Source organism: Numenius arquata, chromosome 4 (assembly GCF_964106895.1).
Source record: "Numenius arquata chromosome 4, bNumArq3.hap1.1, whole genome shotgun sequence".
Taxonomy (NCBI): Eukaryota; Metazoa; Chordata; class Aves; order Charadriiformes; family Scolopacidae; genus Numenius; species Numenius arquata.
The window spans coordinates 51,687,846-51,712,630 of record NC_133579.1 but is presented as its reverse complement, the minus strand read 5'-3'; the positions used below and the strand labels follow the sequence as shown (position 1 = coordinate 51,712,630).

The 24,785-nt window shown below is 36.2% G+C and overlaps 1 protein-coding gene across 2 annotated transcripts in view; it reads left to right on the top strand.

Moving 5' to 3' along the window:
- CDH12 (cadherin 12) overlaps positions 1-21,472 on the top strand; it is a 170,484-nt gene extending 149,012 nt beyond the window's left edge. For both annotated transcript variants that reach the window (XM_074146586.1, XM_074146585.1), the window contains 5 exons: positions 1,823-1,959; positions 9,366-9,487; positions 11,038-11,155; positions 16,096-16,347; positions 20,973-21,472. In XM_074146586.1, the coding sequence (XP_074002687.1) occupies positions 1,823-1,959; positions 9,366-9,487; positions 11,038-11,155; positions 16,096-16,347; positions 20,973-21,472 (1,129 nt within the window). The remainder of the gene's footprint in view (positions 1-1,822; positions 1,960-9,365; positions 9,488-11,037; positions 11,156-16,095; positions 16,348-20,972) is intronic.
- The last annotated feature ends 3,313 nt before the right edge of the window (positions 21,473-24,785 follow it).

The following is a 24,785-nucleotide window of genomic DNA, read 5'->3' as shown; positions in this document are numbered from 1 at the left end:
AGATAAGCAAAGTTACTTTCACATGCTTTGATCCCTTTTTTTTTTTTTTTTGTACACGGCTGCATATTTAATTTTGGAAGAAATTAAAATCTATTAAAAGATTATGCAAAGAGTAAAATGTTACTCTTTGCAAAGAGTAAATTTTACTGTTCCTGAAAGAGTATCTCAGTGTAATGGCGTTTCTGATACATGGCTTATGTATTTTGCATAATATTTATGTCAACCAAATTTTGAACAATGAGATTGAAATTACAAATGTGGGTAGACAATATTATCATATTCAAGAAAATGTGCCTGCTCAGCTGTGTAAAAGGATACATGCTCCCTTTAGCAAACCATTTCTTAGGTTTTCTAATAAATCAGTGAACTGGTAATGATGCCTGTCAATTGATGTAATAACCTATTTAATCTACAGATAGGATTTTCTTGTGATTTTGATTAAACAAAATGTCTCCGAAGGAGCATGGTACCTTATTTGTGATTTTTTTTTTTTATTAGTCAAGTCTTCCTGAGCTATTGGCATTCTTGAGTTCCAGTCTGAGATATTTTCTTCAGGAATATGCCATATGCCCCTTTCTACCATTGCTTCCTTCTACAGCAATAAACATAGTGTTTATCATTACATTCCATATATATTCTTTCCATAAGTCACACTAATCAGAGAAAGAAATACTAGCTTCTGTTCTTATTCCCACTGGTTTACATGCAAGGAGTTGTCATAGGCACAGTCCTCTGGCCTTTATGATCTTCTAAATGTACTTGTTGTTGAGTGCCGTTTTGTTCTTAATGCCTACTGCTCACAAATGGCTTCCTCAATTTCATCCTGCCTAGTTTTTGAGAAACATCATCAAGGTATGAAGAGACTAACAGTGAAAAGGAAATTAGTAGCCAGTGGCACTGCATCAGAAAAGATTATTATTCTGTTATGACTACAAACAGTAGCATCAAATGTGAAAATAGACTTTCAAATTAATTAGCATTTAAGGGAAATGAGTTTGCAATAATTATCAGATTGCTTTTAAGAAGCTATGTTTACAAGTGCATCTCTGCTTTCTATTAAGTTCTTGCTACAGAAAAATAACAAATAAGTACAGATTTTGAGTATTTAATCTGTTCTGTGTTCATATTTTTAACAAAAAAAGGTTCAGGAGAATAATAAAACAATGATATTGCTCTGTTCCTCACAACTCCAGTGAAAACGAAAGTTGCTTATTCTTCCCAAAGACAAAGAGCCTTTTATTGCTCCTATATATGTAAGGGAATAAGCATGCTCTTCTCCATCTTCCATACTATGACTCTTTGAACATCCCTTAGGTGAGGGACCTTTAAATAGACTGTGACAACAGCCTGTATACATCCACTAGGACCCTTCATTGCAAGCCCATTGAGGCTACTTCCAGCCTATTGCAGCTACAAATGGATGTAAAGAGACAAGATCTGATTCACTCTTCATTGATATTCATACTTTAAGAAGTATTTCAAATATCTTTTCTCCTCTAAGCCTATCTCGTGCCTTCCAAAGTGACTGGTGTAAGTGATCAGGGTCACAGAAGCTGTGCATCAACTTCTTGGGAGCTCAAAGTTTTCAAATAGTCTGAATACCAGAAGTACTAAAACTTTTATTATATCCCATTTTTCCTTGAGCAGTCCAACTCTGCAAAAAATAAATAAGCAAATCATTCTTTATTTTCTTCTTCCTGCAAGGATGGTAAGAGCTGGGAAGAGAAAAATAGCAAAATTTGAGCTAGCTAGACTGCTGTTATGATAAATGAGTTATCTTTGCACATTTGCATCTACTTTGTTTAATGTTTTTCACATACAGATATTTCATCGATTGGAAGAATGATGTGGACAGCTACTTTACAATAGATGCTACTGAAGGAACCATTGCTACTAATGAATTACTGGACAGAGAAAGCACAGCACAGTACAATTTCTCTATAATTGCAAGTAAAGTTAGTAAGTATGACACAAGCTGAATTAGTATGCTAATGTGGGGTTTTTTTTCGGAATGTAGTGCTTGGGCATAAATATGCTGTGAAGAGTGCATGTATTGCCAAGGGATTATTTAAGACGGCCCAATAAATATCATTTTGCCAGACTCACTGTGAGGCTAAGCATGATGTTCAAACAGCCCTGTACAGTGAGGCTTTTCTAGTAACCCTCATATAGGCACAGTTCCCTTAGAATCTGAAAAATGTTCTGTCATCACAAAGGGCATGAGGAGCTGTATGGAGACCTTCCAATTCTTATTTCTGATTTTGTAATTCTCTCCATGCGAAACTAGATTAGTCAAATAACAGGTCTGTCAATCTGCTTTTCAAAGGTAGAAAAATTTAAGGACGCATTCTATTCTCAGACAAAAAGTGCACTAAAATTGAGTCAAGATTTAAGGCCCTACATAAATTGATCTGTTTGACGTATCTCTGCACTTGTGTCTTCTCTCTGCCCAAGACTTTGTGCCTGACCACTTGTTTTCTTTTCCTGTATGATTTGTGGTGTGGGGTTTTTTTGTTTCTTGTCTTTGTGTTTTCTCCTACATAGCCTTTTTTTTTTTATAAGAACTCCCTTCTTCCTCTGCATTATGTTGCTGCAACTTCCTTCATTGCCATCCTTTTGTGTAGCATTCCACCTTCATGATCTTGTCAAACTGAAACTCTCGTAGGCATATACCACCCTTTGAATACAAACCTTCTGGTCGCTTAGTGATTGTGTAAAGGCCAAGAAGTCTTTCTATTGACATCAGTAGGCTGTAGAAGAGGAAACTTGCTATATTTCCTATTCATTCTGTATTGTTTATGTGTCCAGAAATGCAAGTTTCTAAAGCAAAGATCATGTTTTCCTCGATGTATTGCTTGGCATCGAGTCTTTAAAAAATAACACATGCTACTAACAGGAAGAGGGAGATTTTGGAAGCAGAGAAGATATACATTATTTTAAAAAAAAATAAAATTCTCAGTTGTAGTTATTTCCAAAAGAACCATACACTCACTTCCTGGAGCCTGAAAATAGAATGAGGACACCAATCAAATGAAAACTTGAATTTTATCTGTAGCTTGGAAAAGGAATACACTAACAGAGGAAACCAATCTATCACAAGTGGTGGAGTATACGGAGATACATGTGCATGTGTATATTGACAGAAAGTCCAGCAAGAACTGTAATTTGTTTCCAGGCAAACTGAAAGTCAGGTAGATGCAGAGGGAGGGTCTCATAATGGTCTCTCTTTTAGTAAAGCTTAACTATTTATATTTATTGGTGGACAAAGAACATTTGAGATTTGTAAATTTTTTTCTGCAGCAAGGCAGCAGCTTTAATAAACTTGGTATGAATCTGCTTATTATTACCAAGAGTAATTAAAGCTAGCTGAACCTTCAAGTCTACTTGTCTGTGCACCTTCCCAGCATGTATATAGTAATATCATGTTTATGTAGAGCTATTAGGTAGAGCAGGTAGGTTATATTATGAAATTCCCAATTTTAACAATTGCTTAGTTAAGAATCTACACCTAAGGCATATTTGTGATTCACTTCAGCATACCTCCAAATATTTATACGTTGACCATCATCCATATCATTAAAGCAATTGCCTTACTGGTACTACACCAGTAATTGGCAATATTTTGGAGAATTTGAGGTATATTAACTGTCAAAACTTTATATGCAGTTGTGTGACTAAGAGCTAGCACAGAAATAAAGGCTGAGGTTTGAGGGATGTCACACCGCACACAACCAAAAAAAGGCTAGAGAGAAGAAACATCTGAAGAAAAAGAGGGGGGGAGGGGGGAAATTGCTGTATTTGAAGAATTTCTGCTATTAAAAAAAATGCTGCTTGTTCAGTGCTGGCGTAGAAGCACTGAAACTGCTATCTCTTACTAGTGAAAAAGTGCACTGGACAGTGCCTTGTTGCAGACCTGATTACCTAAGGGAAGTGGCCCAGTATTGCAATCAGTTGCATAAACTTGCCTCAGGAACGGACACTATTGTTAACTAAGTATTTTCAGTTCCCCCAACCTTATCTCTTTAAAATAGACAGACTGCAAACTAGCAATGGGCATATTAAGTTCTGTTACTTAAAAAACTTTACGGCTAAAATAGGTATTTTGCCTTCTAACTACGAGGTAACAAAAACAGTCCCCCCCACCCACACATACCTTTTAGACACATCCTAATGGTCATTCTGAAAATTATGTTTTCCTGAACAGGCCAATTATAAACAAAGACCACCAGCTTTATCCTCATCAAGTTGGAGAGAAAAATAAATTAAACCAGCTTTGACATCATTCCCCTATAAGTGGAAAATGATGCCAAGGTCATGCAAGGCTTGCACAGACTCCCTGCCTGTGCCTTAGCCCTGGAACCTTTGAAGTGATTGCTCCCCTTTGTTCTTCTGTAGCTTCAAAATGAAACCCTGTATGGATCACAGATGATACTTGTGTTACATTTTTTCTCACAGACAGTAAAGTCGTGGAGCAATTTTATGACTTTTGAGCAATCAAGTTACCTTTCAAACAATGGCACAAATGGCATGCAGTTTAGATAGCTAAACATAGGAGCAGGCAATCAATAAATTTAAATGTAGATACAAATGTACTGTTTAGACTTTTCTTACAACCTGTTAAATTGGACTATTATTATGACTAAAGTATCAGAAGTTATAATTTGTAAAGGAATAGTTTTCAAAAATAAGGCAGAAGAGAATTACCTTGTGTTTATTAAAGTAACTTTGTTGACATTGCCTATGGTAGACAAATTGCAAAGAAAAAAAAAAAGAGACTTGTTCAAAAGCCTTGTTGTTTGGAAATTTGTAAATGTTCTCATGTCCAATGTCTGCATTTATTTGACATACATATACTGTGATTCCCTAAATTCCAGGTCCTGCCTCTTCATCCTTGCCTGCACCAGACGTGGTGTAGGTTGGCAGCTTAAAGAAGTAGAACTTGGACTCTTAGCAAACAGTTAATTATGAAATGGGCTTGTCCTATGCTTGCTTGCGTCACCTTGTACACTCACAGCCAGCAATAACACAGTAGTATATCTTGCATGTGGACAGTAGCTGCTGGTTCCACATAGGGAACTGGGGTAAGGGAAGTTATTCTATCCAATTTAAGTAATGACCAGCTCTGGCCATATAGCATCATTATGCTGTGATCTTTATTTCTAAGTCTGAAAAAAATTCATACAGCTGATCTAAACACTGTCTGGGAATCTGTCTCTAAATAGCAGCACAACTGATTCTTGAGAACATCTCCAAGGTGTACCCAGTGTGGAGTGATGGATAGCCTGCTGTCATGTCTAATGCAAACCACCATAACTTTATCCTCACCCTTCCCAAAGTAGCCATCTCTTTAAATGGGAGTGATTGTTCCACTGACTGAAGTGGGTGATTGTTCTTCTGACATGCAGATGATGACACAGACCTGAACACAGCTGAATGCAGAAGTTCCCTTGCCAATCAATAGAAATAAAAAATCAGCCTTTATATAGAACAAAGTGCATGAACAGGGAGAGTATGGTTGAGATCCACATTTTTTCCCCCATTTCACTTCCCGATTTCTGAGTACCTCTTTTTACTCCTTTACTATATTTCATTGTTGGTTTTTTTTTCTTCTTACAGTATATCAACACCCTGGTAGCCTTCATGGTTGTTGTTTCGGAACATATTTGATCCCACAGACTCCAAACTAATAAATTAAACATGGCTTGTATTTGTTTCAAGCACAAAGGCCAGCTGCCACTGAATAGCCTATTCCTATGCCATTTAATGCACTTACCTTCCAGACAGGGTGCCCACAGGTAAATAGATTCTTTGAGAGTGGTCCCTTGCCCATACTAACTCCCAGCACATGCACGTGAATTGTCTGCAAGATCACTAGTTGCCCCAGGCCAAAACTGTGCCAGTGGCTGCTGTAAGAACATAACAGTATAAAAAAATCATAGTCCAGTGCTCAAAAAGTTCCCTGATGTGCTTAATTACCTAGTATGGAAATGGTTTTTGCATTTTACAAAAGACGAAATAGGTAAGAAGTGCAAGAACTTTTTTCTACTTTCCTGTCCTCAAGGTGCTAGTTAAGGTTGAAAATAAATATAAAGTAACCATAATCCTTCTTGTCCAAACCATCTTCTCAACTCCTCTAACTCTAGGCCCAAATTTTGTGAACACTAAAGAAACCTCAGCTTAAATCTCAAAATGGGGTTTAAGTTCTCCTGCACACCATAACTGGGATTAAGGAGTCACAGTTCTCCTCAATGGTCAGTAGCTATTTTCTCAGATACCTTGGATTTTCACAAGCTCATTAGTCTAAGTATTTTACATATTTTCTACTACTTTAATATCCTTGAACCATAAAGATGTTAACAGATGATGGTACTCGAGCAAAAGAAGGAAGCAGGGTTGGCATAGTCTTACAGACAGGAAAACTGAGGAAGGAAGAAGCTACTTAATTTGACTGTAATTCCTAGGCTAATGATTATCTTCTCATCTGTGTAATCTGGGTTTAAAAGGCATAAGCAGATGTTTTCAGCGACTCACTGATACCAGCATGCACGTCATTGCTGTGCTACAGGGCTCAAAAGGATGTGATTTTGAGACAAACAGCAAACAAAACAAAAACAGAAAATGGAGGTCAAGTCTGCAAAGTGGTATTTGAGATTTAATTCTTCATCCTCGTTCACATCAAGTATTACAGGTCTTTGCGATTATATATGAATTCAAAGCTGAACACAATCTTCTTGCAGTTTTCGTTCATATGCATGAGTAGTTAAACCGATACTAGCACAAATCAGAAAGAAAATTAATTCCGTCACTGGAAGTGTTCAAGACCAGGCTGGATGGGGCTTTGAGCAACTTGGTCTAGTTGGAGGGGTAGAACTAGATGATCTTTAAGGTGCCTTCCAACTTAAACTATTCTATGATTCTATAGTTTTATGAAATAAAGTGAAACCCAGAATTAGGCCCATCTTATGCTGTAGTAATTCTGTTTAGTTTCATGTTTGATTTTTAATGACCATTTATGCAAGGTAAAATTCTATCTTGCTAAATTATTTAGCAAAAAACCCTCAGATTTTGGCCTCTAATATGTCTTTCAAAGAATCATAGAAAATAAATCACAGACCATCAGTGAGAAATAAATGTAAAAAGTATACTCATATTTCTGTATATTTCCAAGGCAGCTATCCTATTGTGATTTTGAGGGAAGGCAAAATGTCAAATCCCGTTGTTAATTTTAAAAATATACAGTCCCATAATATGTACACTGTTCCAAAAAGTTGAAAAAATAATTTATGTAAGATACTTCAAAAAATACAGCCCAAAAAGACTTCTTACAGAAACTGGTATATTTAATAGAAATTATCAAAATCAGCTAATATCTCCCATGTACATGATGCATAAATTTTGAATACATTCATTCTTTTACTGGAGAGGCATTGTTAACATATTTCTAAGAGGAAAAGAACTAACATTTATGCCCATACTTTCATGACAACACATTAATCACTAGTATGTTTGAAGAATGTATCCTGAACTCCTGTTGCTCAATGTTGTACCTTAAAATAAACATACAAAAACCCGAGTTCCTTCATGTGAGTCGCCGTGTTCTTTGCAGTGGGTATTGCTAGGAGGGAAGTTTTAAGTTAGGTTGACCTACTCAAGGCTTTTCTGATCTCTGTATATATTCAGAGTCCTGCCCTCTACTGACTAAAATAACTTCTTAGTACTTTTTTTTTTTTTTTTCTGTTATACAAAGGAACAAATTCAAGTATGATCTAGATTTCTTATGGTTCTTTGGTCATCTAAAGAGCCACTGCCTAATTCCCAGCTGCTAGACCAAACTTTTTCTTCATTCATACTGCACAATGCCTTTCTCCAAAGAGACATTCTGCAAGTAGAGATGATGCTGAATTGGAAATGAATAAGGATTAAAAGAGATATTACTAGATACAGTCGCTATGAGATATCTTCATAGGAAGGAACTACAAATATTGTGTGATTTGAGTAGTAGTTTTTTGTGATTTTGTTTTTTTTTTTTTTTTTCCAATTCCAAGCTCAGTTTGTAGGATGGTCAGTTTATCCAGTACTTATAAACAGGTAAATCACACTTCTACTTGAAGCTTGTCCTATTTAACTAGGAAATCCTTGGGGAATACCTTTTGGCTTTGACAGAGGTCTCTTGAAAACCCTAAGAACAAGAAAGAAATCATGTAAAATTTCCAGAGTGCCACCATGAAGAGACTTTGCCCCTTCCTATGTAAGTTATAAACAACAGAAATGCAAATATTTATACAAATTGTGAAGTTAGCAGCTAATGCAAATAATTTGAGGGGTCCATTTATACCTGAAGATTCAAGAAAACTGTTCTTGTACTTAGACATGACTCCATGCTGTCGCTCCTACACCACCTTGATTCATAGCATAAAGTTCTTGAATAGTTAACTGTGTCTGTATAGTGGCTGCCACTCTTCTTAAATGCAGAAGGATAAAATAAGTATCCTTTGGACTCCCCAGCTAAACTGTTTTTTATGTGTCTGCTATCTTGCAAGGGATCTCAGCATCAAGTAAAAGAGAAAATTGTCTGCTTTGTTTTGAATTTGTGTCTTTCTGTCAGACATTGCATTTGCAGGTAAACTTGCTTACAAAATGTATCTACTGACTGATGAAGATTGTCTGCATTGGTAGGACAATGGAAAGAAGCATAATGTAAACTGCTTTTTAGCATTTCTTTTGCACAAAAGTATTTGCTGCTTGCAAATACTTATGCAGTTAAAGAAATAAATGTTACAACATAGCCTAATGGTTTAACTGTAAGTTGAATGCTAGTTCTACATGTTTCACTGTTAAATTTACCACTGACTCTATCTGGTTTTCAGCAAGAATTTTCTTTATATCTTTCTCTTACTTTTCTCCATCTTCTAAATGGGTATGCTCTGCATACCTCCTTAATATCCTGAAGACGTAAACAGTGACTAAGAAATAAATACTGATTTTTCTGCATTCTATTGTGGAAAACAGAATTCGGTTTTAATCACTGGAAGCATTTTCCACAGTCCATGAAAAGTGATCTGAGAAAAGTTTGCATCTTTAATTACAGGTGTAACTTCAAATTCTTTAATTTATGCTCTGATAAACATAATCATGTTGATTGATTCTTTACTCCATGAAGAGTAATGGATCAAAGTCTGGTACAAAATGATAGAGAGTTTGCTTCTGATTTCTCCTTAGTACAAATCAGAAATGAACAGAAGTCAAGGGCTTTTAGAAGTTACAGTACTGGGATCTAAACAGTTTATGACAGCTCATGGGCACTGGTGATGACAACACGCCTAAATAGTATTCCTTAATGATTTTCTCCTAAAAATCATTTATAGGTAACCCACTATTAACCAGCAAAGTCAACATTATAATAAATGTCCTGGATGTCAACGAGTTTCCTCCTGAAATTTCAGTTCCATATGAGACATCTGTATGTGAAAATGCCAAAGCTGGACAGGTATTTCAAATTTGTAATGCTTGCTTTTTTGCTTTTTCTTTCCTTATTATTTATAGCAGTAGAAATTTCTGGGTTGAAAAATGATGTAACGGTTAGAATTCTTTTAAAAATAAAATGTTTGTGTTGGAAATACTCATCTCTTGAAATTCTGTTTTTGACTTTTATGGTCTATTTATTTTTATTATCCCTGATTATATGGGCCTGATCCACCCTTTACTGTGCATTTAATAGCTATGACAGGAGAAAGAATCCCTTCCTTAAAGATACTTAAATACGAAGGTAAAACTGCAGTGAATAAATGGAGTAGGATGGATTACACATATTTCTATGTCCTATTCTGAGAAAAAGAACCCACAACTCCAAAGACAATCCTCCTGAAAGCTTGTTTTTATAAGCAGTTTCAAATATATGCATAGCATGCAAAAGCTGTTTCAGATTTAGAATATCACCTTTTACCATGAGTGATGCCTTTATTAATAGAGCTGGCCCCAGAAGCTGTTGGCAGGTACTCCTTCTGCACAAAATGTGTGCAATTAAACACAGTTCTGCAAAGCACCAAGGCAAACCATCATATATATTAACAGCTAATACTATTTCCAAGTCAAGAATGGTAACTTCAGCCACTCAACTTTGAGAGTTACTGCCAGCCATAGAAAGAACATATTCAGCCTGCTGTGTAATCAGTGACTTCTCTTTATATGTATGTAATACATAATCAAGTTCATGTGATTTTTATTGCCTTTATTACAGATTTGTCTGTGATTTCATATGATATTCCTATCTCATCTTTTTTTTTTTTAATATATATATGTTTTAACTAACTACCATGAAACCTAATTTAACTTCTAGATTATCAGATACATTTAGTTAGTACCTTATCCAGGCACTAACAGTAGGAAGGGGAACCTTTTACAGGGAAGGCTGGTATAAGCACTGAGCTGTCAAAAATTATAAATATTTAGAACTTCGTTACATAAAAAAATGCCTTCCTTTTTAAAAGATCAGTGTCAATCCTACTGTGAAACATTTTAACTGCATTGTGCTTACCTGAAATCTAGTAGATAGGACTTTGGGACCCCAAAATTCCTTGACACCTAGATGCTGCAGACCTTTCAACCCTCTCTACTTCGTTTCAAGCTGTAAAATTAGGGTGCAGCTTTGTGAAGTATTGGTACAACACATACCAGTCATAACAGTGATAGTAGTAGTAGCAGATAAAAGCAGTCTTTAAGTAATCATTCACCTGAAAACAATCACTAGTATTTTGATACAAAAAAACAGATATTAAATACTTCTGCTATGAATATAGGGTAAATATTTTTGATTTCCTTCAGATATGTCGAAGTGAGACCTTCTAAATCATCATGAGTCCTCTGGAGGCTCTACTGTTCAGACTTCTTGCCTCCACTGTCCAATACATTAGGGAAATGAGAGTAATCCAGCAGGATTTCACTTCCGTTGTTTCATTTGCTGTTCACTTTGCACTTCTAAAAAACTGCTTCTTTTAGAAGAATGAACTGACTTCAGAATTAATCTTAATCTGGTTTCAGGTGATACAGACTGTCACTGCAGCAGACAAAGATTTGTCACCAGCTGGGCAAAGGTTTTCCTTCAGACTGTCATCGGAGGCTTCCAACAAACCAAATTTCACAGTCCATGACTACAGAAGTAAGTTGGTTACCCATATCTCTCTTTCAGAGCAGCAGGCTGAGATTATAATGACAAATACAATTACTTTGTATTTGAGTCATATCTACGGACTTTTTAATGTTATATTTCTAATTCTTAAACTATCTAGGACATATATTAATATAAATTCAGGTCTTGCACCTTTCCTCATTTTTAGGAGACAGAAATTGTCAGAACACCAAAGGGTGAGATTTCCCTACAGGCCTTCAAAAACACTGTTACCTGTTTTATTTTCTTCCTTTTATCATTCAGTATCTCAGAAAGAACCATGCAGGTATACCTTTAAACAAGGCACTATTGCTGCCTTGTTTAAATACTGTTACTTTGCTAACTGTTCTCCAGCTATTGTGCGTTCTGGAGGATGCATAGTCCTGCAGAAGAATCAGTTCTAAATATGGACAGTGCTGCTGCAGTATAACATCCCACAACAATCAATAATTTGTAGATCTATATAATATACCCCCCCCCCCCCAATTCTTATCATAGCTGATCATCTTTTTTTTTTTTTTCTTTTTCACTTTAATGTTTTTGATAAATGGCAAAGAACAACCCAAGTTGAAAAAATGATCTTTTTTTCTATCATAAACATCTTCAAACATGTAGTCTTGTGAACGGACACAGCTAAAACATCATAATAAACTGCAGTAAATTTTCACCATTAATTTCGTTAACCAAATATGGAAAAAAAATTAACAATGAGTTTACTGGATATTAGATGATCCTCAAAGAACTGTGATATGATAAGCTTTTCATAAAAAAGGGTTTATATTACTCTGCAAAGAAAAAACGCCTAAAGCCATCCAATAAAGTTCAGTAACATTTCTTTACCTATTTAACTATGAAGATTATAAGTATTACTTTTAAGGAAAATTATGTAATTCTAAATTTTTTTAAAAAAATTATTAATTATATTCATTATTATTTTTAATTTAAATTTGAGACAACACTGAGTAGGATGTAAAGGTTTCTTTCTTGAGAATTAAGTAACCCAAATACTAAAAAGGGCTAGAAATCGATAATGCACAAAATGAAAAAAATTGCAAAGGCTACTTATTTAGCCTTTTTAAAAACCATTTAAGTATGTGACTCACGTTATTCTTTAAAGCCATACACTTTTGTCAATCTTAGGTGATACAAAATTAAAGCCAACAAAATAAGCACAACTATTAATCATTAAGACCTTTACCATTAAGAAAGTTCAGGAAGAAATAAATTTGAAACAGCAGAAGAATAAACTGTGCTTATTTACCCTTTTTATATAGCTTCTCTGTGAAATGACAAGACAAAAATGGTTATTCCTAAACTTTAGTGACTTTTCTCTTAGTATGTCATAGATAGCTAAAAACATTTTACAGATGAGCAAAGAATTTCACTTAACAATTTGTAAATACAGTATATAATGAAACTGTAATAATTCACAGTATAGCAGACATGAATAATAGTAACTTGTGAAACCAGAAATAGGTAGATCAGCATTTTATCAGAGGCTAGTCAAATAGTTTTCTTAAGACGGACAGCTCAATGAATATGAAGGACAACCATACAATGGATTCAAGTCCCCTTACTTCTGTTCTTGGAAGATTAGGTCATTACTCTTCACCAGAAGTGCTTAGTCTAAATGGTTTGGTTTTAACTACTAGTATTTAAAAATGTTGTGGCGTTTCAATATCTAACTGTAATTATACCAAGCAAGATTGAAATGCTTTATATCTGTGTACCAATGGACTTAAAATTGTGGATAATGCTTAAATTTGCTTCCCCTTAATGCTGCACTGTAGTTTCTGTTATTTTCTGTTCTCTACTTAGCTGTTGGTAGTATTTCCTTGGAAAGCTCAGCATGATAAACTTTGCTAATGATAATAATTAAAAAGAAAAAAGAACATGTTCGCTGTATCTTAACAGAAGAAGGAAAATATACCTCTTTAGAGCTTCCTTGTGTTTTACATGAATTACTTTCATCTTTTCACATTTCAACACATTTGAAGAAACGTATGAGTAGTATCTTCATAATTATGAAGTCTCACAACACAAATACTGGGTGTTTCTAAATACCTTTGCTCTTTTGGTCAAGATTTCTCTAAGAACTTTAATTTATTTCTTTCTGTCCATTTACTAAAATATCCTTTAATGTCACCAAGATTTAATTTTTTCAAATAATTGCAAACTATTGTTTTAAATGTCTTCCAGTTCTTCTCAGGCTATTTTAACATACTTAATTCCTCAAAAGAATCTTTAACCTTAAAAAGGCTACACAGTGATTAAACTTAATAACCTTTCTCATTTTTTAGTGAAGTTTGCTTAGGTTAGCATATAAGCTAAGCTAAGTGATTTGGTGAGGAAATTGCTCAAATATTATTAGATAATTAAATTTCTCCATTTGAACCAGTAGTGTTAACACCAAGATGACTTTGGATCTCAGTAGTCTGCTAACAAACTTTCTCTACTGTATAAAAAAAAATGCAATATTTCCATAAATAATTGAATTATAAAACACCAGGACACACAATTTTTCATGCATAAATGTTTGTGCAGGTATATACATATATACACAATCTTAAAAGCATTTCTTAACACTTACTAAAAAAGAAGAAAGAAGTATATTATTTATCAAAACATAAGCTTTTGTGGAATATTTTCCAACCATAAAAGACTTTTTTATTTTGATGATTTTCCAGAGCTTTTAGAAAAAGCTGTCCAACCAGAAAGTCTGTATAATATTTTCAGTATCTTCTGCCTTTTGTTTGCCAAAAAGATGGAAAGTCTGCTCTGTGCACAATTTAGAGATATAATAACAAAACCTTATTTTCACTACAGAAGCCTTTTAAAAACATAAATACCATTGTCTTTTGAGTTAGCAATTGTGTTAGTACCAGGCAGGTACTTCGTGAAAGAAATTTTGAATTTTTTTGGAGGAAACGATCTTCACTGTGTTACAATTAACACTTTTATAAGTAAAGGTGGTTTAACATTTTTAAACACATCAAGGAGCCAAATAACCAGTGCTATTATATACATCTAAAAATTATGAGTGGTGTGATATTAGAGCAGGTGTAATATGTTCATAGTGCACCCAAGAGAATAAACTTTTCCAGATTCCATGCTTCCTCTGAATGTAACTTAATGAGGACAGAAGTAAGACAGAAGCTCAAGGTTGCCATTTGGAGTCTCTATAAATATAAATACAGGGAAATGTTGTGTTTCTAAACTATGCCTTCAGCAGTGCTGAGACCAATCCATCAGCTGTGAATAGAAGTGAGAGTCCCTGGCAGAGCTGGAGTGCTTCCAGCTGAACCGCCCACCTTCCTCTTTCCACTTTCCTGGCTTCACACTGCTCCCTGGAGGGCTGCTTCCCTGCTGAGCACACTTGGTTGCTCATGTAAGAGAGACAATTTTCCTTCTCTCCAGACTGTCACACACATCCTGAAAATGAATTTATTGCCAAGAGACTGAAAAACCAGAAATTGTCTCAGCTTCAGACTGCAACTCAACGCTGCTCTGTCTAGAGTTCAAACACATGCCTATGTCTCTGCTTTCAAAGGGACCTTGAACAATTGAAAGAGGTTGTAGAAGAGCAAAAAAACTGTTTGAAGTCAAAGACTTAAGAGCTTGATCTGTTTGATTCTTCTAAAAGGAGAATGGAAAGTCATTTGGGTGCATTGTAACGTGTTAAATTGATCTTCAACATTGCAATTAGAAGAAAAAAAAATAATAGAAATAATTCTATTAATTGAAATAGAAATAAGATTAGGCTGGATTACTCCAAATTAGATCTAAAACTCTTAATACAATGCAGATCATTAATCATAGAAAGAACAAGCTGAATATGGAAGTTGCTTTGATTCAAACTGTTTTGAGACATTTTTCTTTTTCAAAACTGAATGTCATTGAACTTGATGTGTCTGTGTGCCATGTTTGATTTTGATAAAAAGGGGACTTCTGAAACAAGCATTTTGTCAGTCAAGTGCTTTCTCAATGGTGTCTGATCATAGCATACCTGATTTCGGATATTTAGGGTTCCTTCTTATCGTCCTTAATCAGAACTGCACACAAGTATTTGAGTGTTTAATTCAGAGCCCTTAATCCTTCTACCCTGTGACAGAACTCCAAGAAGGGGTGAAAGTCATAACATAGACGGCAAGGGACCTCTTCCAAAGATACAGTGAAGCACATAGTTGAGATGGCAAAAAAGGTGACTGCTGCAGGCTACTTTGACTCAGATCTGTCAGCCAATTTATTCCCCCCTAATTTCATTTTGGTTTTTCTTCCAATGTAATTCCTTTAATCTGCACATCATTTCCTTGCTACTCTGATTCAAGAAAAGCAGTAATAACTGAATACCTACTGGGAAGAAACAACAAAACGTAGCTTCTAGGAGCTCTGGACACATTCGTGACTAATTGGTGGAAAATGTACTGATTATAAAGTATTCAGTTCATTTCTGTACTTATTTTTAATGGGGCAGGAAAGTTGAATGGGTTTTGCATTTTGCTTAGGTACATTAATTTCAGTGTTAAAGGAAAATTAATTAATAGAGATTTGATTCTAAATCCATGTGCAATCAAAGTCCTTTGGACCACAGACTTGGAATATAAGGAGATGAGGAGAAAAGAAAAACTGAAAAGCTTTCCTAATCTAATACCTGTAATGCTATTTCTAATTAATATTTTTGTCTTCTTTCTAGCTGTCAAGCTAACAAGTTTACAAGAAATTGAATATTATTTAATGCTCTGCAAAAAAATAGCTGTACCAGTCAGAATACAATACCTTCTGTAATGATAAAGCAAGGCAATTACATAAAGTGTGTTATTCACTGAGTTTCAAAAATGGGATAGCTGGCGGTTACTAAAGGTGATACAAACTACAATGGTGAGTTGAAATATGAAATAAAAATCCTGTAATGCCTGTGTCATGTTTTACAGACAACACAGCTGGGATTGAAACCAGGAGAAATGGTTACAGCAGAAGGCAGCAAGAGCTGTACTTTCTTCCAGTAGTAATAGAAGATAGCAGTTACCCTGTCCAGAGCAGCACAAACACAGTGACTATCCGTGTTTGCAGATGTGACTCTGATGGGACCATCCTGTCCTGCAACGTGGAAGCAATCTTCTTACCAGTAGGCCTCAGCACAGGAGCGCTGATTGCAATCTTGTTGTGTATTGTTATACTTCTAGGTTAGTTCTCATGAAACCATGTGAAGCGTGTTACTCTGATTATTCACCTGTGAATTACTTTTTGTTGTTATTAGCTTCATCTATAGTTTAACAAAAGCCACTGAAACTGTGTAGCAGTTTATGAGAACTCTTACGCTGCTTCTACGTTTCTAGAAAAGCATACCAAAGCACTGACCATGACTGTGAATCTGCTAACACCTACATATTTCTTATTGCATATAGAGAACCAGCTTTCAGTGGAATCCAAACCATATTTCTTTCTCTGAAATAGTTTCATTTAAATACTTTTCTTGAAGTATTTTTGGATTATTACTAAGGTGGATAAGTCCTACTGACAGTAACAAAAGTAAGGACTGAGTAAGGGCCTTTATTTAATTCTTCATGCCAATTTGAGCAAAAGAAAAATGAAGAAATGAGAGAGGTGAAAACAACGTAGACTGTGATTGGCTAGATCCATATGAAACTCTACAGGAACACTTTCATTTCAGGCAGGCATGGATTCCATAAGGTGGCATTGTCACTTGTCCAGATAGGACTAGGAGTAATGGTTTTAAACTGAAAGAGGGGAGATTTAGATTAGATACTAGGAAGAACTTCTTTACTGTGAGGGTGGTGAGGCACCGGAACAGGTTGCCCAGAGAAGTTGTGGATGCCCCAATCCCTGGAAGTGTTCAAGGCCAGGCTGGATGGGGCTTTGAGCAACCTGCTCGAGTGGGAGATGTCCCTGCCCATGCCACAGGGGCTGGAACTAGATGATCTTTAAGGTCCCTTCCAACTCTAACCATTCTATGATTCTATGTTATATTTATATATTGCCTTATTTACAGCATTGACCCAAAGCAGTCAATATTCATATGCACCCTAGTTATAATATAGCCTTAATGAACTGATAACAAAATAAAACCAACTTTGTAGTTTACACAGGCACAATATGGGATGCAGAAAGCAGACTAATTCTTACAGATTATAGTCTATGCCTCTTCTTGCTACAAGTGGGATTTCTAGATCTCACACTTCTCCTTATGTAGGTCTAATGCATAGGCAAAAATATCTGTAGACACAGAATATAATATGTGGATACCTCTTTACATTTGGATAATGCAGTAATTTATCAGTTAATTACTGCAGGCTCAGGGTTACGTAAATAGCTTCTGAGTAGCAGCAGGTAACAGTCAGAATTTCTGTCCTGTGTAAAAATTGTATGTGTGGTACAGAGATCATTTACAGCCGAAGAGTATCTGGGGGAAGCCAGAATACCTGAAGTTTGAATTTCCTCCAGATTTGCTAGGTGATCACAGAGGCCTCCAACAGAACTGTGTTTATGTTTCCCTGATGGTTTGTTGAAATAAATACAATTTTTATTTCAAAAACCTGGCATATTCAATGAAAAATAATTATGTCATAGAACTCCTTACCAGATCTGCTGCTGGTTGATGTTCTTGGCATATACAAAACTAATGAAGATATTTTAATTCCCACTTTGCATAGAACACCAGACTGAATTACTGAGATTATGTTTGGAAAAGAGGTTTTGGTCCTTTAACAGCTCCCTTCATCCCAATCAGCCTGGCAATATTACTCAGAAAAACTAATGTATAAATAATGAGATCTCCAGTGCTGTGTGTAACTTAAGAGAATGGCATTTATCTTATATCCAGACTTTCTCCTTACTATTCTATCGATCAGTTTAAAAACTGCTTTTGGATTTTCATTTCTTGCTGTGAACCTGGCCTGACACAGAGTCATTAAAATTGTAGTTGAAGTCATTCTCGTCGAACTCATTTCTACACAAAAGGCAGTCAGCATATTACCAGAACCAGGAGTTATTTTAGGCCACACAAACCTGGCCATGAATTTATAATCATTACAACTCCTGTATTCATTATTGTGTTACTTCAACAACAGCACTTAGAATACTGTCATTCCTACAAAATGCAGTCAGGGAATTTAAAGTAACAAAAGGCCAGTTTACTACAAGCAGGTTTTGCATTCAATTGAATATATCTCCAAAGACAAACTATTGAAAAAAACCCCACTTGCCACTTGGAATAAACCCAGTTTGTAACATTTTATGTTCTATAGAATCACAATATCACAGCTGGAAGGCACCTCTGAAGATCATCTAGTCTACCCTCCCTGCTTACAGCAGGGTCAGTTAGAGCAGATTGTTCAGTATCCAGTTGGGTTTTGAATATCTCTGAGGATGGATACACCAAAACCTCTCTGGGCAACATGATCCAATGCTTGACCATTCTGACAGTAAAGAAACTTTTTTCTCACATTTTAATGGAATTTCCAGCATTTAAATTTGTGTCCATTGCCTCTTGTCCTGTCACTGGTCACCACTCAGAAAAGTCTGGCTCCGTCTTTTACATCCATCCACCAGATATTTCTACACTTTAATAAGACCCCCCTGAGACTTTTCTTCTCCAGGCTGAACAGTCCCAGCTTTCTCAGTCTCTCCTCGTATAGCAGGTCTCCCAATCCCCTAATCATCTTTGTGGCTCTACGCTGGACTCATTCCAGGAAGTCATTGTGTGTCTTGTACTGTGGAGCCAAGAACTGGACCCACAACTCCTAGTGTGTCTGACCAGGGCTGAACAGAGGGGAATGATCAGCTCTCTAGTCCTGCTGACAGCACTCTTCCTAATGCAGTCTCAAATGCTGTTGGCCTTTTTTGCCACAAGGGCACATTGCTGGCTCATGCCACCAGTACCCTAGGTCCTTCTCTATCAAGCTGCTTTCTGACCAGTCAGCCAACAGCATCTACAATATGCATTATTCCTCTCCACGTCCTGGACTTTGCATTTCCCTTTGTTGAACTTCACGGGATTCCTACTGGCTCATTTCCCCAGCCTGGTGAGGTCCCTTTGAACAGTGGCACAATCCCGGTTTTGTATCACCTGCAAAGTTGCTGAGGGTGCACTCAATCCCATGATCCATTTATGAAGATGTCATATATGACATTTATGAATGTCATTTTTGAAGATGCTAAACAAAACTACTATCAACTCCTGGGGTACATCATTAGTGACTGGCCTCCATCTGGTCTTTGGGGCTGTTGATCACAACCCTTACAGCCTGGCAGTTTGCCCAGTTTTGCAATCCACCTCACCGTCTACTTGTCTAGTCCACACTTTCTCAGTTTTTCTGAGGATGTCGTTATGGGAGACAGCATCAAAAGCTTTGCTAAAGTTAGGATAAAAATAATGCACTTTTCTCCCTTTCATCCACCAGTCACCTCATTTTAGAAGGCTATCAGGTGAGTTAAGCACAATTTCACTTTGTTAATCCATGCTGACTATTCCTGATCTCTTTCCTATTCTTGATAGGTTTGAAAATGGTTTCCAGAATTATTTGCTCCATCACTTTCCTCAGGGTCAAGGTGAGGTTGACTGGCCTGTAGTTCACTAACTCATTCTTCTTGCCTTTCTTGAAGATAGGAGAGACACTTGCTCCAGTCCTCAGAAACTTTTCCCAGTCCCTATGACATTTCAGAAATTATCACAAGTAGCCTCACAATTACATCAGTTATCTCCTTCACCATTCATGTGTGCATCCTGTCAGGTCCCATGTCCTTATGTGTGTCCAGTTTGATAAAATGTTCCCTAATCTGACCCTCTTCCGCCAAGGATAAGTCTTTCTTTTTCCAAACTTTCCCTCTGGTCTCAGGGACCTGGGATTCCTGAACCTTACCAATAAAGTCAGAGGCAAAGAAGCCATTGAGGAGGTTGGCCTTTTCTGCGTCCTTTGTCAACAGGTCCGCTGCCCCATTCAGCAGGGGGCCCACGTTTTCCCTATTTTTTCTTTTGCTGCTGCTGTACTTGCACAAGCCCTTCTTGTTGCAATTCAATGCCAGACAGGCTTTGAGTTTCCTAACTGCATCCCTGCATGTTCAGTCACTGTATATTCCTCCTGGCTCACCTGTCTCTGTGTTCACCTCTTGTATGCCTCTTTTTTAATTGCTGAGTTTAGTCAGGAGCTCCTTATTCATCCATGAAGGCCTCCCGCTGCCTTTGCTTGATTTTCTGCTGGTCAGGATGGACCACTGTTGACCTTGGAAGAGGTGACACTTAAAATCAACCAGCTCTCCTGGACCCCTTTTCTCTCCAGAACCAGGATTTTTCAAAGGAAATCCCTGAAGAGGCCAAAGTGTGCTGTATAAAAAGCAGAAGTAGGATTATTTTTTCTCCATTTTAAAGATTCCTTTCTTTTCTTTCTTTAATAGTGTGTGGTTTTTTCTCTGCAATTTGGAAATTTGGGGATTTTTCTCTATTTTGCTATGGAAGACATTTTTAAAAAGAACCCCGTGTCTTTGTCTCTCTGAACTAAAAACTGAAATCTTGTCCAATTCTATTTGTTCACAATGCAGGCCGGTAGGAAAATTATTTGTTACTTCCTTCAGCAGCTCAGCAAGTACTAAGGAGTTAGACTCGTACATCAAACAGCAAATGGCTTTTCATTGGCTAGAGCACTGCTATTTTTAAAGAATAGTAGGAGCACGTCTTCTAAGGCAAAACGTCCCTTTGATTGCTTGCAGCTTTCAAAGGAAGATATAATGGTATATCATCAGTCTACCAAATTATTTCTGTGCATGTCTTAACTTCAGTTTTCTCTTATTACAGTCATTGTGGTACTGTATGTAGCACTACGGAGGCAGAAGAAAAAGGACACCCTGATGACCTCTAAAGAAGACATCAGAGATAATGTTATCCATTATGATGATGAAGGAGGTGGAGAAGAGGACACCCAGGCTTTCGACATAGGTGCCCTGAGGAATCCCAAAGTGATTGAAGATAACAAAATGCGCAGGGACATAAAACCAGACAGCTTGCGTTTTCCGCGTCAGAGACCACCAGTGGAAGATAATACAGACATAAGAGATTTCATTAATCAAAGGCTGCAGGAAAATGATGTAGATCCAACTGCACCCCCTTATGACTCCTTGGCAACCTATGCTTATGAAGGAAATGGATCTGTTGCAGAGTCTCTCAGCTCTATAGACTCCCTTACTACAGAGGCAGACGAGGATTATGACTATCTGAGTGACTGGGGACCTCGCTTTAAGACCTTGGCAGACATGTTTGGAGAAGAAGAAAGTTATAACCCTGACAAAGTCACTTAAGTACAACTATAACTGTGAAATAAAATGAAAAGTAAACCAACAACAAATTTAAAAGATAAACCTAAGCTTTATAATAGGACAGGTTCCTTTGATTATAAAAGACAGCATCTGTTTCCAGCAAGTTACTACATTTATCATACTGTCAGTTTTGGTTTGATCTATGAAGGAAAGATAAATCCTGTAATATACACAGGTTTTTGTTGTTGTTATTTTGTTACTCTGGAATTACACTGAGACAAGCTCAGGCCTACAAGGTACAGTTCACTGACCTGACTTAGAAAGAAGATAGCTTTCTGGCATCACGGTGGAAGAGTGGTAGCTTTTTCGTAATTCCACTAAAGTGCCTATTGAAACTTTTATCATTTAAGTGGTAAAGAGTCTGCTGTGATGGTGTTGCAAAACTGAATGGTAAATTGGACAAGAACTTTAAGACAAGAAGCAATAGCAACATGCTGACTTCTTTTGGAACAAAAAAGGAGATCATTTCCTGGAGTGTATCTAATGACTAAAACTAAAGGGGATGGGGTGGGGGTGGGTAGGTGTACATTGTGATTGGGGGTTATGTTTGTTTTTTTAAAAGAAGAAAATAACATGTCAAGATGTCATATTTCTTCTTCCAAAATTTCACTGAAAATTTAAATTTAGAAATCTGTTGCTCACTCTGAAGATATAAAGCCCATATTAAAAAGGAAAAGATTTTAGCAAACATCAATGAATATTTAAAATGCTCACTTTTCCAAAATAATAAAAAGATGAAAGAAGCTACTTCTTTATGTGAAGAAAATTTCCCTTGGCTCCCCCTCTTCTTTTAAAATGAGACTCTTATTAGAACATGGAAGGGAGAGGGTTTTTTAAGAGTTTTATTGTATTTTTAGTATCAAGACATTTTTTCCCTTGTACGTATCACTAAAGAAGTATATGTAAAGAACTCCACATCTCTTTTGTTTGTAATTAGATTGTTACTCTGTAGGTACTATAGGCATACATATTGTAGAGAGTTATTTTTCAACTGACCATCTGCTACAGTTCAGCATATCATTGTATTTCACTGTCAGACCCACATCAAGCATTTTAGAAAGCCTTTTGAGGATGGAAACCTTATTAATTTTGTTCTTGCCAAAATATTAACAGAGGCAGAATAAAAATATAAAACAGTATGTTTGTCCACACTTTGTGTACATATCCGTGCATAAATGTAGCTTTGCAAGTAACAGATATGCGCAAGGCATTATGTCATGGAAGATCTTTAGTAAAACTATTTCATCTGACTTTTTCTGATTATCTAAAGCATAGACATTTTGTAAGACACTGGTTTATGGCCCCCAAAGTGCATATATCCTTATATTCACTTTCTAAAATCTCTGCAGTGCTATACAATCTGCTTGAGCTCTACTCATGATTAATAGCACTGGCAAGGTCAGCCTAAGTCTCTCATGAATCAGAAGTCTTTATTCACCTCAGGTATACAGCTTACTTTTTGTAATTCACTGTAATTTTTAATTCAATAAAGAATTAATAACTATCAGATATAGGTAGCCCACAGGTCTGATATTAACATGCACAGTTCCTTTCACTCTGTTGGGAAAATGTAAAGGCATTCCAAAGTTGTATAAATTAATGTCCCAGTGAGACTTTAAAAGGTGTATAGTTTAAATAAGTTTTGGATCATTTGGTGCAATTGGACAAGGCTGCATTAAAACCATGGTTGGCATAGCTTCTACCAGCAGAGTGCTGAGGAAGAGACAGAGCATATGGTAACAAGAAAAGTTTGTGGTTGTTTTCATTATTAGCAAAGGTATCCTGTGTTCCTTGGAAGACAAACTAAGCCAACTAAAGGTCTATTCTCACAGGACAGGAGTGGCAGGACCCATTTGCCAGTATAACAATTATTGTGTGGAAGGTGATGTTTTTAATCTCTGCACATCTTGACAGCATAACAAAGGCAACTTGAAACTGCAGAGTGGGCCTAAAACAGAGTTCTGAAAATATATATATATATATATATTTGCTACTAGTTACAACACAGGTTTGATTCATACAAATTTCCCACTTGTGGAGGTACTTAGCAATGCTTCCTCATGTAACATATGCATAGCAATTCTTCCTACTCTGCTGCCACAGCTAAAATAAGCCTCTGACACTGCTCATTTACAGATGTGCAATCCTGTAGCCAAACTCTCCTCTTAATAACTGTGTTACTCCTTTATATGTATTTTGTAAAATCAACATAAATGAGAGCAGTGTTTGACTTTTTGACATCACATAGCATGCATGCTCCTACCTGGGAAAGTTGTATTTGTAGTGGATACTGGGTGAACATGAGGTCTCTTGAATAGATTGGCATTTGCTATAAGCAATACATTCTGTATCGGAGCTTGACTTCCAAAATGGATAGACAGAAAATGTGGTCTTAAACATGCTGCTACACACAGTCTATATTTGAGAGTGAGTTGTATGTTAAATTAATACCAAATTGAATATCAAATGCATATTTTTGACATTTAAGAGGTTTGTAACTGAGATGTTTCTATCACATAATTAATAAACCTCCAGGAAGATTTAAAATAAAAATGGTATGTAATTACTAATGCAATTGTCCTATAAAATCGTAATTAAAATCTTTTCAGATTTTTTTTTAAAAAGTGATCAAACAATTTTAACAGGGGTATTTTTTGTAAACAGCTGTATAGAACTAAGGAAAATAATTGCTTTTCATTTATGCATAACCTGGGATCCAGGAAATTTGTGTTTATTTCCATGTTCTCTCTCTATTTCTAAAAGATACTTGTCAGGTTTTTTTACACCTTATTTTTTAAAAGTTAAATATGAAATTTACCAGATTTAATATATGTATAGGCATCTCAGATGACATGAAGTCAATGGGATTAAGGAAGCTCAGTGCATTTGTAAATTGTATCAGATAACAACTTCAGTTTTCAAGCACTATATCTTAAAAAAAATCTCTACAAACCCTTGCACAATCAAGATGTTAAAGCGGATGTCTGTCTGTCTGTCAACTGTGGAAAGAGCCATAAACCTCCAGTTCTATCAGAGTGACAGGAAGCTAAGATAATTCTTAAAAGATACAGAAGGGATAGAATTGAGATAAATACTTCTGTTTAAATTTTGAAACGTAAATTTCAAAAATGTTTGGTGCACAAACATCTAGTATCATCTTAAATATTTCAGTAGTGCTCTCCCTTGCAAATCACAGGACATTCTGTAAAATGTCTACTGTATATGCAGGCATTGAGACACTTCACTGACACAAAAAAACCGAGGTTTTAAGTTAAATAGTTATGACATGGAGTAG